The 19146-nt window shown below is 37.6% G+C and overlaps 1 protein-coding gene across 1 annotated transcript in view; it reads left to right on the forward strand.

Moving 5' to 3' along the window:
- The window catches only part of LOC150089192 (vascular endothelial growth factor receptor 1-like), a 418391-nt gene that overhangs the window by 186345 nt on the left and 212900 nt on the right, over positions 1-19146 (forward strand). The window contains exons 10-11 of the mRNA XM_090389759.1: positions 1544-1702; positions 12058-12354. Coding sequence (XP_090245885.1) covers positions 1544-1702; positions 12058-12354 — 456 coding nt within the window. The remainder of the gene's footprint in view (positions 1-1543; positions 1703-12057; positions 12355-19146) is intronic.

Genomic DNA, 19146 nt, shown 5'->3' on the forward strand with positions numbered 1-19146 from the left:
AATAGGTATGCTTCTCTTGGACTGTTATTAGTGGAATATTTCAGGGTTCTGTCCTAGACCCATTTTTGTTTTCAATATTCATTATTGATGACGGCATATCGCATTTAATGTTTAAGTTTGCAGATGATAAGTGTATGCTACTGTAACAAGACCTAGAAAAATTAGGTAAGTGGGCTGAGAATTGTAAGTTATGTTTACCATTGACAAATTAAGTACTGCATATGGTAGCAGTAATTCCAGAATAACACACCAACTATATAGTACTGCAGTTATGGTACTGGAGAATGAAAAAGATCTGGGGATAATTGTTCAGTCAGACATGAAATTATTTGAGCAGTTCAAACAGGATGCTAGAACAGCTCATGGGTTTTATCAATGATATACCGGAATTTTGCCAGCAGGGATAAGGAAATGATTGTACCATGGTGTAAGGCAATATCATATTGCCTTATATTGTCAGGTTTGATATTGGTATCATATTGCCTCATATTGCCATCATATTGGTATCATATTGCCTCATATTATTAGGTCATATCTTGTGTACTGCATGCTAGTCTGGAAGCCTTATTTTAGTATATGAATCTGTTTTAGGATGTGGATCTGTTGGAATGGGCACAAGGAAAAGCATCAAGATTAACGAGAGGAAAAAAAGGCTACTCTCACCATATGTCTTCAGTTCTGCAAATTGTAGTATTCAGAAACCAGGCGCTTGTGAGGAGATCTTATTTAGGCTTTGATTGGATTCAGTAAGCTAAATGCTGATATTCCTCAAGTATAATAGGGTGTCGGTTGTATATGAGATATTGGTTAACCTGTAAACCTGTAAACAAAGTGTGGTATAAAGGGCTAGAAGACTATTAAAAATTAAAATAATTCCTTAAATTTTGAAAAGCTTGGGGGCTACTGTTCCAGATTGATCAAAATGTTTTTCAGGAGGTGGTGGGGATGCTGTGGAAAATGAAAATTGATATTTTTTTCTTCATTTTCATACTAAATACAGGAAATAAATTAATATTATACTCAGTGATGGAGACAGTGGGATGATTGGGATGGTCACCTTCCCCTACCACAGGGCAGGAGTAAATCGGAACATACTATTTTTTGGTATTTTTCTAGAATTCAACTTCCACATTGTAGGTGTATTTTTTTTTTTTTTTTGATTTGGTAGTTGTTGGCGCATCGGCTTCTGTGGCCATATTGCACCTCCCAAGGTTTTTGCAGTACTTTGATCCAAGCCCGAGGCGGGAATCGAACCCGCGACCTTTGGGTTGCCGGGCAGGTACCTTACCCACTCGGCTAGCCCGGTCGGCATTGTAGGTGTAAGTTATTCAGCAGTATACAAGTTTGTCATGTTGATCAAGAAGAATATCTGTTTCCTTAATTTCTTTTAGTTGAAGTTTACTCACACTAACTTATTTTGAATGATTTTTTTTTGTAAGTTTTGAATATGCTGTGTGTTTTGAATAAGTTGGTTGAAACAAATTTTTAATATATTACAATCATTGTAAAAGCCCTTACTGAATTGTTACTCTTATTTTTATAGAAACATCCATGGCATTGGTCACAACACTGTATTCTCATTCACTAGTACTGCAGTTTGATGGAATTTACTTGAACAATTCAGGAATTTATGAGTGCACTGCTTGGCATAAGAGTAACTCTACAGCTTTGTTCACACAGACTGTGAATGTTACCGTTAAAGGCAAGTATTAATTAGTGGTGATTTTAGTGCTTGTAACATGATTACATAGTTTACGGATTACTACCATTTTAACAAATATGTTTCTCTACCATGTTAAAATACAGGTGTATTTTAACACGACATAGAAAAGGTGTATTTTAAGATATGTTAAAATACAGGTGTATTTTAACACATCCATGCTAAAATACAAGTGTATTTAATCATGTTAATAATAATTAAAAATAAAATACAGGTTATAACCATGCTAAAATACAGGTGTATTTTAGCATGGTAACTTAAATGAAATAAAAATTCGTAAATCTTCTCTGCATTTGATTTCAATCATGGAAATGTACTGCTCTCACTCAAGGTTGATTGATGATCTGCCTTCATCAAGAGCAGAATGTCTCTCCCTGATCAAAATTGAAAGCATTTGAAACATGAATTTTGAGTTTATAAGTGAAAAACAAAATAGCAAGATCACATAATATACAAAATTACTGTTATTTTATACAATTTGAAATTATGTGCTACAGGTATTACATTGGTATTAGCGTCATTGGTGGCAAATGACGCAATAAAATAAAATATAAAATATACAGCTTCAGCCAAAAAAAAAAAAAATAACCAACATTTCCCTTTTTCACCTACACACTCACTCCAAACTCCAATAGTTTTTATAGTTCTTCCTTGAATTTATTTAGGCAATCAATTTCAACAACAGCAGATGGAAGTTTGTTTTAGCAATCACCTACCTGCTGGCTAGAGACAAACAACTGCACATCTATTCTGCAAATGGCCTTCTTCAGTTTGAATTTATGCCCCCTTGTGTGTTGAATCTGAGGAAGAGTAGGAATCCCATCAGCATTGAGCTTGCTCAATCCATTCAAAACATTAAACACCTCAATCAGATCACCTGGGCCAGTAAATCAGATTGTGTTATAATGGGGGATTTTAACTTCCCAGTTGTTGTTGTTGTTGTTATTTGGTTTTTAGGAACATTAGCAACTAAGGCCATATTGCTCCGCAACTTCCCAGATATTGACTGGAACTTGTGGGTTGGCCACTCACACACTAACAAGACTTTTGTGGATTTATTGGATGATTGTTTTCTGCAGCAGCATGTTTGAGAGGCTGTTGTTTGAGAGTTTTGAGAGACCAGAGAGGGTCTCTTGATTTGGTTATCAGCTATGTTTATTCATGTCTAAAGAATTTGCAGATAAAGGAACCACCAAGTGGCAGTGATCACAGTGTACTGACGTGGGATTTATTTAAAGATATAATTACCATCTGGGATAAAGGGAAGGGTTTTTGCTTCCGTAAAGGTGACTAGAGTGGTATCAGACAGTTTTTAAATTCTGTACAGTGGGACCAACTGATGACGTTACCAACAGCAAATTCTAAGTGGAAAGCATTCAAGGAAGTAATTGTTGAAGCTACTAGTTTCATACTGTTTAAGAAATCCATTACATCCCTTTAGGCCTAAATGGATCCATTTAGGCCTAAATGGATGTAAGATGAACTAATGAGAATCATGGAAGATAAGAAAAATGCATGGGATGCATATAAATTATCAGGTGACACAGAAGCCTACGGTAGATATAAACTAGTCTGTAATCGAGTCACAAAGGAGGTTAGGCAAACAAAGGCAGATTACGAGAAATCTTTGGCAAAGGATTCTAAGAAAAACAGCAAGAACTTCTTTACTTATATAAACTCTAGAAGGATGGGGTTAAATCAGATTGGTCCACTTGATATTGATAGTACAACTGTTGATGATCCTGCTCAGATAGCTAATAAACTGAATGAGTAGTTTGCATCTACATTCACACATGAGGAATTATTAAGGGAGGAAAATTCCATAAGTTTATCAAACTGTAACAGGGTGCTTAATGATTTTGTAATAACTGAGATCAAAGTGGAGGAGAAATTGTTGAAGTTAAATGTAAGAAAGGCACCTGAGGCAAATGGGTTCTATGCAGTTATATTAAAGAAGGCAGCAAAGCAAGTAAGCAAACCCATAATTATGAGAGCATCCTTGGACTCGGGGAAATTCCCCACAAACTGGAGATGTGCAAATGTATCCCCAATTCACAAAGGTGGATCTAAAGGTGACACGAGTATTACAGGCCGGTTAGTTTAATTTCTGTTCTGGGGAAAATAATGGAGCCACTGGTTAAAGATTTCCCGCAGGAACTAGTAGTTGGTGACTCTATTGTCAGGGAAACTGGGAACACGCTTTGTAAAAAGGATAGGTGGAACAGGACCAGGGTATGTCTGCCAGGGGCAAAGGTTGATGACATTGTAGAGCAGATATCATCTTTTAAGGCACAAAAGGTGATATAGTTGTACATGATGGCACGATATTAAGAGTAGGAGACCGGCAGAATTACTAAAGAAGTACAGGTCACTGTTGAAAAAAAGCCGTGAATTAGGGTTTAATTTGAAAGTGTCTGCAATTCTGTCCCTTCATTTCAAGAAGAATGTAGAGCTGCTGAAACAAGTACAGAGAAGGGCAACAAGATTACTGAATGGAACAAAGGATTGCTCTTATGAAGAAAGGCTTAAGTTTTGCAAATTACAGTGTCTGGAGACTAGGCACCAGTGAGGTGATCTGATAGAGGTGTATAAAGCCTTGAATGGTTTGAGCATGCTCAATGCTGATGGGATTCTGCCTCTTGCTCAGAATAATCACCTGAGAGGGCATAAATTCAAATTGAGGAAAGACAGATGTAGGATAGATGTGCGGAAATTTGCCTTTAGCCAGTGGGTGGGTGGGTGGTTGGTTGGTGGAACAGACTTCCATCCCTTGTTGTGGAAGTGGATAGCCTAAATAAATTTTAGGCTCAGCTGGACAGATATTTCGAACGAATGAGGGGTGAAGTGGAAGTTTTTTGTTTTTGGCTGATGCTGCATAAGCTTGCCTTCTTGCATCATATGTCTCTACTAATGCTAAAGATGCATTGCACGATCATCTAGACAAGACTGCAGTAATAATTCAGACACCCCATGGGTTTGTTAAGGGAAAGTCTTGACTGACAAATATGATTGGATACTATGATGTGGTTACAAAGGAATTGGATGCAAAAAATAATTTTGGTATAATATACTTGGATTTCAGGAAAGCTTTCGAAGCTTTTGTGCATGGAAGACTACTGTACAAATTGGAGCAGTATTGTATTAAGAGTAAGTTTCTACAATGGATAAAAGGGTGGTTGAGTGGGAGAAGACAGAGAGTGGTAATCAATGGATGCTGCTGTTCGTGGACTAATGTTATTAGTGGCGTACCCCAGGGTTCGGTTTTGGACCCACCCACTGTTGTTTTGTATATTTATCAATGATATTGATGAAGGTATATCAGGCTTAATGTCAAAATTTACAGATGATACAAAGGTTGGCAGGGTTGTTAATGACAGTAATAGCACTTTGCTACTGCAATAGGATCTAGAAAATTTGGGCAGATGTGCTGTGAAGGGGCAACTGAAGTTTAACATTGACAAATGCAAAGTAGTGCATATGGGTAGAAGTAATCCCAGATAAACATACCAACTGTGTGGTACTACACCTAGGGTGGTAGAAAATTAAAAAGATCTGGGGGTAATTGTGCAGTCAGATATGAAGTTTTCTGAGCAATGCAGAAATGCTGCCAGAGCAGGTAATGGGGTATTGTCAATGATATACACGAATTTTGCTAGCAGAGATAAGGGGGTGATTATCCCTTTCTGTAAGCAATGGTCAGGTCATGCCATGAGTACTGTGTACAGGTCTGGAGGCCTCATTTTAAGAAGGATGTTGAGTTGCTTGAGCATGTACAGAGAAGGGCAACAAGATTGGTCCTCTTATCAAGAAAGGCTTAAGTTCCGCAAATTGCAGCGGCTGAAGACTAGGCACCATTGTGGTGATGTGATTGAGGTGTATAAGGCCTTAAATGGGTTGAGCATGCTGAATTCTAATAGGATTCTTCCACTTGCTCGGATTACTAACCTGAGGGGGCACAAATTCAAATTGAGGAAAGAAAGTTGTAGAATAGACGTGCCAAAATCCCTTACCCGATTGCTCCACAAAAATCAAGCAAGCAGTTTATATTAAAAGGCTGTGATTCAGAGGGCAATTGCCCCCCTCAGTTCTCCCCTGAGCCCCCTCAGCACTCCCATTAGCTTGAGCCTTTTGCTTTGCTGCTCTGGTCTGAGTCATGATTTTGATTTAATTTCAATAAAATTTCAATTTCAGTACAAAATTATAACCCTAAACTTGTATCCCAACACAGTTATAATGCTATATATATTTTTCAGTATCAAGTATTATCTACGAGTTCCATTTATATAACTTCCGTATCAAGTTATGTACTAATTAATTATGTTATGTTTGTAAAATTTAAGTCGTTGTATGTATTTAGTTAAAAAGTACAATTTAATTAACAGTGAAGTTTAACAAGATTAATAGATTTTACTGTGAAATATTTGTCGAACTCTCTGGAACGGAACACGATATTGCCATGGGGGATGTCTTTGTGTGTGCGCAATGTAAGGAGTGTAAGGAAATCAGGCGACAACACAGCGTTGTTGTGGGCCTGTATGAGAGCTTGAAGGACAGGGTGGATGCCCTCGAAGGAACTAAATTGAAGGGCCCATCAGGCTCTCAGCTGCCCACACAACGCCAGAGCTTGCACTTGGTCATCATGCAACACAGCGGAAACCCCCAAGGCAGAATGCGCTGGTCCCACAGGAACTAGTAGTTGTTGGTGACTCTATTGTCAGGGAAACATGCTTTGTAAAAAGGATAGGTGGAACAGGACCAGGGTATGCCAGGGGCAAAGGTTGATGACGTTGTAGAGCTGATATCATCTTTTAAGGGAAAAAAAGGTGATATAGTTGTACACGTTGGCACTAATCGTATTAAGAGTAGGAGACCGGCAGAATTACTTAAGAAGTACAGGTTACTGTTGAACAGAAGCTGAGAATTAGGGTTGAATTTGAAAGTGTCTGCAATTCTGCCCAGACACGATAGAAGGGAGTATATGATGAGAGCCTTGTCGATCAATTCGGCCGTGGAAAGATTGTGCAAGGCTCAAGGGATAGAATTTTTTTCAGCCTGGACTGTACTTGTTAACAGGAGAGATTGCTTCTACAGGGATGGGATACACTTAAATAGAAAGGGTGCAGGAATATTTGCTGATGCTATCGAGGCAGTGTTAAGTGGGTCGGAAAACTGATAGCTTGGGGGGATACAAGGACTAATAGATTAACAGGAGCCGTAGGCAGAGGTGAATGTGATTCTTGCACAATTTCTATTAGAATAAGTAGCGACCTGGAGTGAGGGGCGTTGGGGATTTCAGGGACGGATGGCAGTCATCCTGAAATAGGTTGGTATATGGGATGTGTTAGGGTAATTAGGAATAGGAATAGGAGCATGTATGCTTGCATGTATACCAATGCTAGAAGTATAGTAAATAAATTTGATGAATTTGAAGTGTTGGTCAACACATCGAAGGCAGATATTGTTGGGATAGCAGAGACGTGGTGTCACACAGATATAAGGAATGCTGAACTGCAATTTGGGGAGTACAATGTGTACAGAAAGGATAGACAGGATAGAAAGGGAAGAGGTGTTATGCTGTTCATTAAGAAAAACATAAAATCAAAAGAAGTACATCCAGTTGATATAGATGAACAGTGCACTGTTGTGTCAGTTTGGTGTGACATAAGCACTGCGAAAGCAAAAATAAGAGTAGGAGTGTGTTATAGGCCTAATGACTCAAATGAGTACAATGAACAATTGTACAGAGAAATAGAGTGGGCTAGTAAATTGGAATGTCTTATAATGGGGGATTTTAACTTCCCAAATATTGACTGGAACTTGTGGGTTGGTCACTCACACACTAGTCAGACTTTTGTGGATTTACTGAATGATTGTTTTCTGCAGCAGCATGTTCGAGAGGCAACCAGAGAGAGTAATACTCTTGATCTGGTTATCAGCAGTGATCACTCGTGTATTAAGAATTTGCAGATAAAGGAACCACTAGGTGGCAGTGATCACAGTGTACTGATGTGGGATTTACTTAAAGATTTAATTACCATCAGGGGTAAAGGAAAGGGTTTTTGCTTCCGTAAGGGTGAGTACAGTGGTCTCCGACAGTTTTTAAATTCTGTACAGTGGGATCAACTGACGATGTTACCAACAGTAAATTCTAAGTGGGAAGCATTCAAGGAATTAATCGTGGAAGCTACTAAAAGTTTCATACCTATTAAGAAATATTGTTCAAGGTTTAGGCCAAAATGGTTATCTAATGAACTAATGAGACTCGTAACAGAGAAGAAAAACGCATGGGATGCATATAAATTATCAAGCGATTCAGAAGCCTATGGCAGATATAAGCTAGTCCGTAATCAGGTCACAAAGGTGGTTAGGCAGGCGAAGGCAGATTACGAGAAATCCTTGGCAAAAGATGCTAAGAAAAACAGCAAGGATTTCTTTACTTATATAAACTCTAAAAGGAAGGGGATGAATCTGATTGGTCCACATGACATCGATGGTTCGACTGTTGATGATCCTGCTCAGATAGCAAACAAACTGAATGAGCATTTTGCATCTACATTCATATATGAGGAATTATTAAGGTTTGAAAATGGCAGAAGGTTATCAAATTGTAGCAGGATACTTAATGATTTTGTAATAACTGAGAGCAAAGTGGAGGACAAATTGTTGAAGTTAAACATAAGAAAGGCACGTGGGGTGGATGGGATCTATACAGTTATATTAAAGGAGATGGTAAAGCAACTAAGCAAACCCTTAGCCATAATTATGAGAGCATCATTGGACTCAGGGGAGGTTCCCACCGACTGGAGATGTGCAAATGTATCCCCAATTCACAAAGCGGGGTCGAAGGGTGACACGAGTAATTACAGACCAGTTAGTTTAACTTCTGTTCCTGGTAAAATAATGGAGTCACTGGTTAAATATGCGTTGCAGGATCATCTAGACAAGACTGCAGCAATAATTCAGACACAGCATGAGTTCGTTAAGTGAAAGTCTTGTCTGACAAATTTGATAGGATATTATGATGTGGTTACAAAGGAACTGAATGCAAAAAATAATTTTGATATCATATGTTTGGATTTAGGAAAGCTTTTGACACTGTTGCGCATGGAAGACTATTGTACAAATTGGAGCAGAATAGTATTAAGGGTAAGTTGCTACAATGGATAAAAGGATGGTTAAGTGCAAGAAGACAGAGGGTGGTAATCAATGGGTGCTGCTCTTCGTGGACTAATGTTATTAGTGGAGTCCCACAGGGTTCGGTGTTGGGTCCACTGTTGTTTTGTATATTTATCAATGATATTGATGAAGGTATATCAGGCTTAGTGTCGAAGTTTGCAGATGATACAAAGGTTGGCAGGGTTGTTAATGACAATAATGGCAGTGTGCTACTGCAACAGGATCTAGATAATTTGGGCAGATGGGCTAAGAAGTGGCAACTGAAGTTTAACCTTGACAAATGCAAAGTACTGCATATGGATAGAACTAACCCCAGAGAAATGTACCAACTGTGTGTTACTACACTTAAGGTGGTAGAAAATGAAAAAGACCTGGGAGTAATTGTGCAGTCAGATATGAAGTTTTCTGAGCAATGCAGACAGGCTGCCAGGGCAGGTCATGGGGTTTTGTCAATGATATATAGGAATTTTGCTAGCAGAGAGAAGGAGGTGATTGTTCCTCTGTATAAGGCAATGGTCAGGCCACGCCTTGAGTACTGCGTACAGGTCTGGAGGCCTCATTTTAGGAAGGATGTAGATTTACTTGAGCGTGTACAGAGAAGGGCAACAAGATTGGTGAGGGGAATGAAGGGATCCTCTTTCCAAGAGAGGCTTAAGTTCTGCAAATGGTTTGAGCATGCTCAATGCCAATGGGATTCTTCCTCTTTCTCAGAATAATCACCTCAGAGGGCATAAATTCAAATTGAAGAAGGACGGATGTCGGATAGATGTGCGGAAATTTGCCTTTGGCCAGCGAGTGGTTGGTTGGTGGAACCGACTTCCATCATTTGTTGTTGAAGTTGATAGCCTAAAGAAATTTAAGGCTCAACTGGACAGGTATTTCAAACGAACAGAGGGGTGAAATGGGAGTGGTGTTTTTTTTTTTTTTTTTTGGCTGATGCTGAATAAGCTTGCTTTCTTGCATCATATGCCTCTACTAATGCTAATGCTAATGCTAAAAATTGCAGTGGCTAGAGACTAGGCACTTGCATGGTGATCTGATTGAGGTGTATAAGGCGTTGAATGGGTTGAGCACGCTGAATTCTGATGGGATCCTTCCACTTGTTCAGATTACGAACCTAAGGGGGCATAAATTCAAATTAAGAAAGGACAGATGTAGAATAGATGTGCGGAAATTTGCCTTTAACCAGCGGGTGGTTAATTGCTGGAACAAACTTCCATCTGTCGTTGTGGAAGTTGATTGGTTGAATAAATTTAAGGAGGAACTGGACAGGCATTTAGAGGGAATGGTGTGATTTTTTTTGGCTGATGCTGCATAAGCTCATACACTTGCTTTCTTGCGTCACATGCCACTACTACTGATTAATAGACAATATTATATTATATACTATACTATGCTAAGCTATCTAGTTCGGGATATAACGTATCGTATAACAATGGCGTCAAGTTACGAATGGTAAATCTACGGGCACTTAAGTATTAATTAATTAAGTATTAATGCCTATGTTGCTCCAATTTTCTCAGCAGTTATCATGTGGTACAGCATAAAAGACTTTACTACGGTCTAAGTAGATGATGTCAGAATTATTCTTTGCATTCAGCTCCTTTGTGACAACTTAATCACATTTGTGAGGCATGATCGCCCTTTAAAAAATCTGTGCTGTTATTGCATTATGATTCCATTTGTATCAAGATGACCTTACATTATTTCTGTAACTAATGGTTCCATTATTTTCCCTAGCACAGGTGTTAAACTAACAGACCTATAGTTACTCCCTTCACACTTTAAAGTACCCTTGTGATAGGAGAGAAATTTGTACATCTCATATCTTTATCTTCTTTCCCTGAATATAAGGATGTTGTCATTTTTATGGCCAAAAGTATAGCTACCTCTTTTGTAGCTTCTCTTAATATAACTGGATAGATTCCATCATCCCTAGATACTTTGTTCACTTTTAGCAGTATCCCTACAACCTTACTTTTTGTTATTATAAAATCATTCGAAGTCAGTATTCAAAATGTAGATGCTATGAATGTAAATGCAAAATATTTATTCAGTTTATCAGCATTGTGTAAAGGATCATCAATAGCCATGTCATTCATATCCAGTGAGCCAATGTGATTCATCCCTTTCCTTTAGTGCTAACATACGCAAATAGTTTCTTATTGCTTTTTTTACACTGTTAGCAAATGCCTTTTTGTAATCTGCTTTAGCCTGCCTAAACCATTGAGTAACTCTCTTGTGGCCAAAGGTTAAAAAGTGTATACTTATTATAGGATGCTGTGTTTCTAGACAATTTATAATCATCCCATGCATGTTTTTTTTTTTTTTCTGCTGCTAAGCCAAGGGGATGTGCAAGCAGAGTACATAAACCCACCAATGGGCTCACTGAGCCTCTCCATCCTAATTCCACTTTCACCTTCACGGGATGGCCCCCGTGACCTAAACAACCTATTGAAAGGTTGGGTTCCAACCCCAGTGGGAATCTAGGGTAGGTGCAGATGAGAGAAGGAAGGATATATAGGGCCTTCTCTTCAACATGCTATGAAGACAGGGCCTACATATCTGGTTACCAGTAGGTAGGCTGGTAATCTGAGTTTTGGTGGCAGAGTAACCTAAACAGGTCAACGGCAGCAAACATAGCTTCAATTAGAGGAAGCTACTACCAACAGGGAAAGCAACAGGAAACTACCCTGTAAAGTAAACATGTCCAAAGAAATCCAATGATGAGTGAACAAGAGAAGACTGAACGAACTGTAAACGGCAGCGGTGGAGACTGCTCATCAGAGGAAGTGACCAGTCACAAGATGAATTACTGAATGATGAAGCCCATCAGTTCATATGGTATCCATTTTAGCCCAAACTTTGAACATTATCTTTTAATCAATGTAAAATGCTTAGTGACCCCTAAGAGTAACTCTCTAAACACTTCCAGTTGGCTTTTCCATTATTATTATTATCATCTATTTTTCTCTCTGAAGAGGTTAGAAAAATGTTTGAGCCCATTTATAATCATCTTTGCAAAAACAAATCCCTAGAGTGTAGTTATTTCTTTGAATAAATCCCATGTTAATAAGCAGTGATCACTGCCATCTAAAGTTACTTTAAAATTTTTTTTTTATATTTTTTTGCTAATATGTTTTCTTTTTTTTTTATTTCAGCTATCATTAAACCTTATTTCAGTTACTCCAATATGAATGGTTCAGTATTAATAGCTGCTTTGGCTGCTGAATTAGACTTATTCTGTTATGCAGAAGGTGTTCCACTTCCTTTTGTCACTTGGTTTAAAGATGGTAAACCATTTGATGTTGCTAATATGGCAGGTGTTGAGCTCATAAATAATCGCCAGCATTTGAAGATAAGAAGAATTGTAGAGCAAGATGATGGCACTTATTTATGTTTGGCAGAAAATAAAGGGGGCAATGCCAGTAGAAGTGCTTCACTGCAGATAGTTTCTGGTGAGTTGGTAAATTTATTTTGATTTGGAGCATTAGCACATCACAAAAAATCTATCATTATTTTTATCATAACTTTGAAATGCAAAATAAAATTAAAATCTAAGGCAAAGGATGTGTTTGAAACATTTGCTTGCTAACTAAGTTAACATAAAGGACACAGGATGATGTCATGTTGCATATTTTGTTTATATAATATGCTGTATAATTTTTTTTTCTATATTTAGAACTTATATTTTTCTTTAGTTATAAGTTCTTTAAGAACTTATAACTAAAGAAAAATATGTACATTAGTTATAAGTTCTTTAAGAACTTATAACTAATGTACAAGTTAGTGCAATTGCATCATTTCAGTACATAGCCAACTACTTAAATAGTTATAAATTGGCATCATTAAGTATATCTCATATTGTGAATATCTTCACAATGAGTTACCATGATATTGCACTACCTCGAATAAGTAACACTTCACCATAGGAAAAGACTATTGTTATTTATTCTCAATGGATAAATAACAATAGTCTTTTCACTGAAAAATAGATAAAATTATCTATTTTCCAGTTTAGCAACTGTTAAACACAAAATTTAAAACATGCACATGCTTATCTATTTCTGCTTATTATCTGTATAAACAATTTAAAAAAAAAATTTAAATATTTGTGTATGTATATTAGATACTATTATTCACTTCCATTTTCAAATGTTTTCAAAATGTATTTCAAATTTGGCACACTGTGATGAATTACTTGAAAATTGAATATAATGCATGTTGCTAACTCTATTCTGAGTGAATGTTGCCTATTATTATTTTTATTCAAAAATAATAATGAATCTTTTAAACCAATCTTTCAAACATACCTCATGTAAGACTCATAAAACCACTAGTAGACAATATCACTTAGGAGAGTTCTATAAATAACAGCTTTTTGTAAAATAATAAGAGACGTTTACCTCAATATAGTACGCAGAACACTTCCGTATGGAAGTGTTCTACATACTATATTGAGGTGTTAAACGTCTCTTGTTATTTTACTAATATTGATATCAACGTAGAATGTATTGAGCATTACAGCTCTGGTTCATACTATATAAATAACAGCTATAAACAGAACACATCATTTCAAGTCATTAGCAGTTAGGTTCCCACTCTAGCTTTATTACAAGTTAAAAATAGAACAAACATGGTGACACTGGCCATGCTTCGACTACTCATTCTATAATTGGGGGAAAATGATAAAAAAAAATTTCAAAACCCATACTAAGTAAAAATGTGTCTATGTTTAGGAAGGTAGAGAAAATCGAAGATTTTTATCTTCAACTAGCAGTTATTATTATTACTAGACATATAGTGCAAGGAAGTCTGAGGCTTATGCTGCACCAGCCAAAAAAAATGTCTTGAGTTACCCTGAGAGAGAGAGAGAGAGAGAGAGAAGTAAAAGGGAATCACCAAGAAAGAGAAGAATGATGGTATTCAGCTCACTTAATGTGGGATTGTTATTTTTAAGATAGTTGAAGAGCTGCTGCCACTACTGTAGGGTTAAAAAGCTGCATATTCCATCTATTTACCTATTATCCTTGGTGGAAATGAGAAACATGGGCAATTTTTAATAATTTTATTTTACAGTAGTTCTTTGAATGAAATCTATAAGACTAAGAGGTTTTGTGGCATGACCCCAGATGTGGGAACACTATTTCATGGTAGGGCAGATTTGCGATTTGTACGGAGTGAACAGCTGTTTGGATTAAAAGTAATTCTGAGAGCAAAAAAGAAAACCCAGTTTGGCTAAGAAGCCAACACGAGAACCATGGCATGGCAAACTACTGGAAACTTACCGGACAAACTGGTTTGCCACTAACCTGCATTCTTAGTAAACAGATGGTGTGTGTGTTATCGGTAGCAGTAGTAGAAGCCAAGAACGATATATTGATTTACACATAGGCATGACAGACGATATAATGATCAAATTTTTTCTCATTATTAAAAGCAGATTATTGGAGTTCACGAGTGTTTTTGCCATTAAAAACCATATTGCTGATTTCTTTGTACGTTCTTAAGGTTAGGTTTCCTAACTTAACCTATCGGCGTTTTTTAATTGTATGGGTTGTTTTTAGTGTGAGTTTTTTAATAGAATTTCATTTTTGGCTAGTGAGAAAAGGTTAGGTTAGTTTACACCACTAATTCAGGGATTCAAGTAATTAATGATGTCCATAATCAGTAAAATTTTAGAACAGGGCAAAAGAAGTGTGTGTTTTTTAATGGACTTTAATTTGTGGCTAGTGAAACAAGATTAGGTTAGTTTATGCCACTAATGAGAGGAAGAGACATAACACAAAAACTGGCAAGGCTCTTCACAAAGTGCATTAGAAAAGGTGTGATGTCTAAGCAGTGGAATAATGCAATCATAGTTTTGCTGCATAAGAAAGGAGATAAATCAGAAATTGGAAATTATAGACCAATTAGCTTGTTATCCCATATCTACAAGTTGTTCACAAGGGTCATTACTAACAGATTAGAAAGAATACTTGATGAGAATCAACCGAAAGAGCAAGCTGGCTTTAGGACAGGATTCTCAACTATGGATCACCTTCACGTAATATCACAGCTAATGGAGAAAGCAAATGAATATAAAACGCCATTATGCCTGGCATTTGTGGATTATGAAAAGACATTTGACTCCATACAGCATAAGGCAATGTTTCGGGCACTGGAAAGACAAGGCATAGATACTCCATATATTATGATTTTGAAGAAAATATATGAGAGTGCTACATCCTTTATTAGACTAGACAAAGACAGTAGCAAATTTAAAATCGAGAAAGGAGTTCGACAAGGAGACACAATATCTCCGAAGCTGTTTACTGCTGCCCTTGAGGAAGCTTTCAGAAGATTAGACTGGTCGCAGAAAGGAGTCAATGTGAACGGAGAGTACCTAAACCATTTACGATTTGCAGATGACATTGTGGTCGTAAGCCACGATCCCAAAGAATTAGAGGAAAATCTTAATCAGTTATGCACAGTTAGTAAGGATTTTGGACTAAAGATGAATAGGGCTAAAACAAAAGTAATGATGAACAAGTATGCCACGGAAAGGGAAATAATGATTGAAGGAGCAGTAATTGAAAAGGTGGAGTCATATACTTATCTGGGACAAGTTATTAGCTGTAATAATGATAAATGGCTGGAAGTCAAGAGAAGAATAAATTTTGGATGGATAGCATTCAGGAAATATAGTCACATACTGAAGAGCAATATCCCAGTTTGTCTGAAACATAAAATAATGAACCAACGTATACTCCCCACCATGACTTATGTAAGTGAAACTTGGGCACTCGCCAAAAGAATGGAAGAGAAGCTAAGAACTACACAGCGAAGAATGGAACGAATTATATTGGGAATCAGACTGTTAGATTAGAAGAGAAACACATGGATTAGGCAGCAAACTCAAGTAAAGGACATTCTTATCAAAACTAAAGAACTAAAATGGTCTTGGGCAGGACACATAGCTCGAAGACATGATGACAGATGGACTAAGAAAATAACAGAATGATACCCAAGAGGAGCTAGAAGAAAACCTGGAAGACAAAGGCGGAGATGGATAGATGAAATTCATGAGTTTTTGAGTAGTAAATGGATGGCCAGTGCTCAAAACAGAAGGAACTGGAAAGTTGCTGGAGAGGCCTTCATCCTGCAGTGGATTAAAAATGGCTGATGATGATGATGATGATGATGATGCCACTAATTTGGGATGAATTCAAGTAGGCTAATGAAAAAAAAAAAAAAAAAAAGATTAGGTTATGTTATGCTTAAATGTGCATCCTGTTCTGCATTTTACCAAGGTTTCTTTATTTTTTGTTATATTTCCTAACCTGACCCTAAATGTTCGATTAGGAAATAATAGGAAAAGAAAGAAAGATTCGTTATATATGCATATCGTAACATCAGTCAATCACTTAATGCTTTTATGATGTTATCATCTGTTGCAGTTACACACCAATCAATACTTCATCTTTCATGCTTACGTGCCAATCAGTATATCATTCTCGAGTTTTACTGCCACTACTGACAGCACCATCTGTTTACCGAGAATTCAGGAAAAAACTGTGGTAGCAGCAAACCAGTTTGTCTGGTAAGTTTCCTGTAGTTTTCCATGGTTCTCGTGTTGGCTTTCTTTACCTTTGCCCCAGTTTTTTAGATGCAGAGAAAGCAATATTTGTAATGTGCTTATGCCAAGAGAGATTAGAAACCAGGATAATCCAAAACAGAGATATATGATCTTGCCTAGAAATCAGTGTCATTGAAGATAAGCATAGGAGCGGAAGAATCCTTTTTTGCGAGATGTAAGGCTGAATTAAGTTTTAGAATGATTGAAATCAGCTAAGTTATCATTGCCCCACTGGAAAATAACCTGAAGCTCAGCATTTAAGGAATAGGTAATGGATATTCAAGAAGTTGAAAGTGTGTGTGTGTGTGTGTGTGTGTGTGTGCAGGGCAAGGTTTCTCAAACTGGAAGGTGAAATGCAGTGTTCTATCATCAGCAAAACTATGGATGGGATTTGTGGTCAATGGAAGAAGGTCATTGATATACAAGAGGAAGAGAGTGGGAGAAAGAACTGAACCTTGGGGAACACCAGCATTAGTGGAGAAGTTAGAAGAGAGAGAGCCATCACTCTCTTCTAACAACACCAGCATTAGTGGAGAAGTTAGAAGAGAGAGAGCCATCACTCTCTTCTAACAACACCAGCATTAGTGGAGAAGTTAGAAGAGAGAGAGCCATCACCCACAGTGAGAAGTCAGGGAGAAAACTGGATACCCAATTAAAAAAAACAGTTGGCAAACCATAAGATGCAAGCTTATTTAGAAGATCTTTATGCCAAACATGAACTAAAGCCTTTGAAATTTCAAGAGCCACTGCTTGAGCTTCACCAAACTTTTCCAATGAATTTCTCCATAAATGGATAACATAGTACCAGCAGAATTACTTAACAAATACGGGTCAATATTGAAAAAGAGCCGTGAATTAGGGTTAAATTTGAAAGTGTCTGTAATTCTGCCCAGACACGATAGGAGGGAGTATATGATGAGAGCCTGATTGATCAATTTGGCCCTGGAGAGATTGTGCAAGGCTTCGACGGGAATGGAATTCACTTAAATAGAAAGGGTGCAAGAATATGTGCTGATGCTATCAGGCAGAGTTAGGTGGGCCGGAAAACTGGTGGCAGTTGAGCAGCAGCCTGGAAAGCAAAGCAATGGGGATTTCCAGGACTGCTGGGAGTCACAGTGGAACAAATATGTGGATCAAGTAGTGGAACATGAGCTGTGTTAGGGTAACTAAGAGTAGAAACAGGTGTATGTATACTTGCATATACACCAATGCTAAGAGTATAGTTAATAAATTTGATGAGCTTGAAGTGCTAGTCAAGACATCAAAGTCAGATATTGTTGGGATATCAGAGACGTGGTGTCCCACAGAAATAAGCAGTGCAGAATTGGAATTTAGGGAGTACAATGTGTACAGAAAGAATAGACAGGACAGTAAGAGAGGAGGGGTTATGCTGTTAGTTAAGAAACACATAAAATCTAAGGAAGAGCATCCAGTTGATGTTGATGGACAATGCAATGTTGAGTCTGTTTGGTGTGACATTAGCACTGGGAGAAGAAAAATGAGAGTAGGTGTGTGTCATAGGCTTAATGAATTTTCTGAGTATAATCAGCAATTGTGCAGAGAAATAGAGTGGGCCAATAAATGAGAGTGTCTTATAATAGGGGATTTTAATTTTCCAGATATTGACTGGAATTTGTGAAGTGGTCACACACACTAGCAAGGCTTTTGTGGATTTATTGGATGATTGTTTTTTACATGAGCATGTTCGGGAGGCAACTAGAGGTAGTAGTACTCTTGATCTGATTATCAGTAGTGATTCTTCATGCATTAAGAATCTGCAGATAGAGGAACCACTAGGTGGCAGTGATCACAGTGTGCGGAAGTGGGATTTACTCAAAGAGGTAACTACCATCAGGGGTAAATGGAAGGGTTTTTTGCTTTCGTAAAGGTGACTACGGTGGTCTGAGGCAGTATTTAAATTCTATACGGTTGGACCGACTGAAGATGTTGCTAACAACAAATTCAAAATGGGAAGCATCTTGGAAGCTACTAGGCTTTTCATACCAACTAAGAAATATTGTTCAAGATTTAGGCCTAAATGGATATCAGATGAACTAAACCAGGGGCTCACATCTGGTGAGTATGGGCTTGGCACACCCAGGGTCCTGAGTTGGATATCATCATTCTTCTCTTTCTTGGTGATTCCCTTCTACTTCTCTCTCTCTCTCTCTCTCTCTCTCTCTCTTAGGGTAACTTGGGAATTTTTTTTTTTTTTGGCTGGTGCAGCATAAGCCTCAGGCTTCCTTGCACCATATAGCTAATAATAATAATAATAAAGAGAAAAAAAATGCATGGGATACATATAAATCAACAGGTGAAACAGAAGCCTATGATAGATATAAACTGGTCTGTAACCAAGTCACAAAGGAGGTTAGGCAGGCAAAGGCAGATTACGAGAAATCTTTGGCAAAGGATGCAAAGAAAAACAGCAAAGAGTTCTTTACTTATGTAAACTCTAGAAGGAAGGGGATGAATCAGATTGATCCACTTGTTATCGATGGTTCAACTGTTGATGATCCTGCTCAGGTAGCTAACAAACTTAATGAATATTTTGCATCTACATTCACACATGAGGAGTTATTCAGGGATGGGAAAGCCAGAGGTGTATTAAACTCTGGCAGTAAGTTAGATA

The sequence above is a fragment of the Mastigoproctus giganteus genome, chromosome 2 (genome assembly GCF_048544385.1).
Source record: "Mastigoproctus giganteus isolate SK-2022 chromosome 2, ASM4854438v1, whole genome shotgun sequence".
NCBI lineage: Eukaryota > Metazoa > Arthropoda > Arachnida > Uropygi > Thelyphonidae > Mastigoproctus > Mastigoproctus giganteus.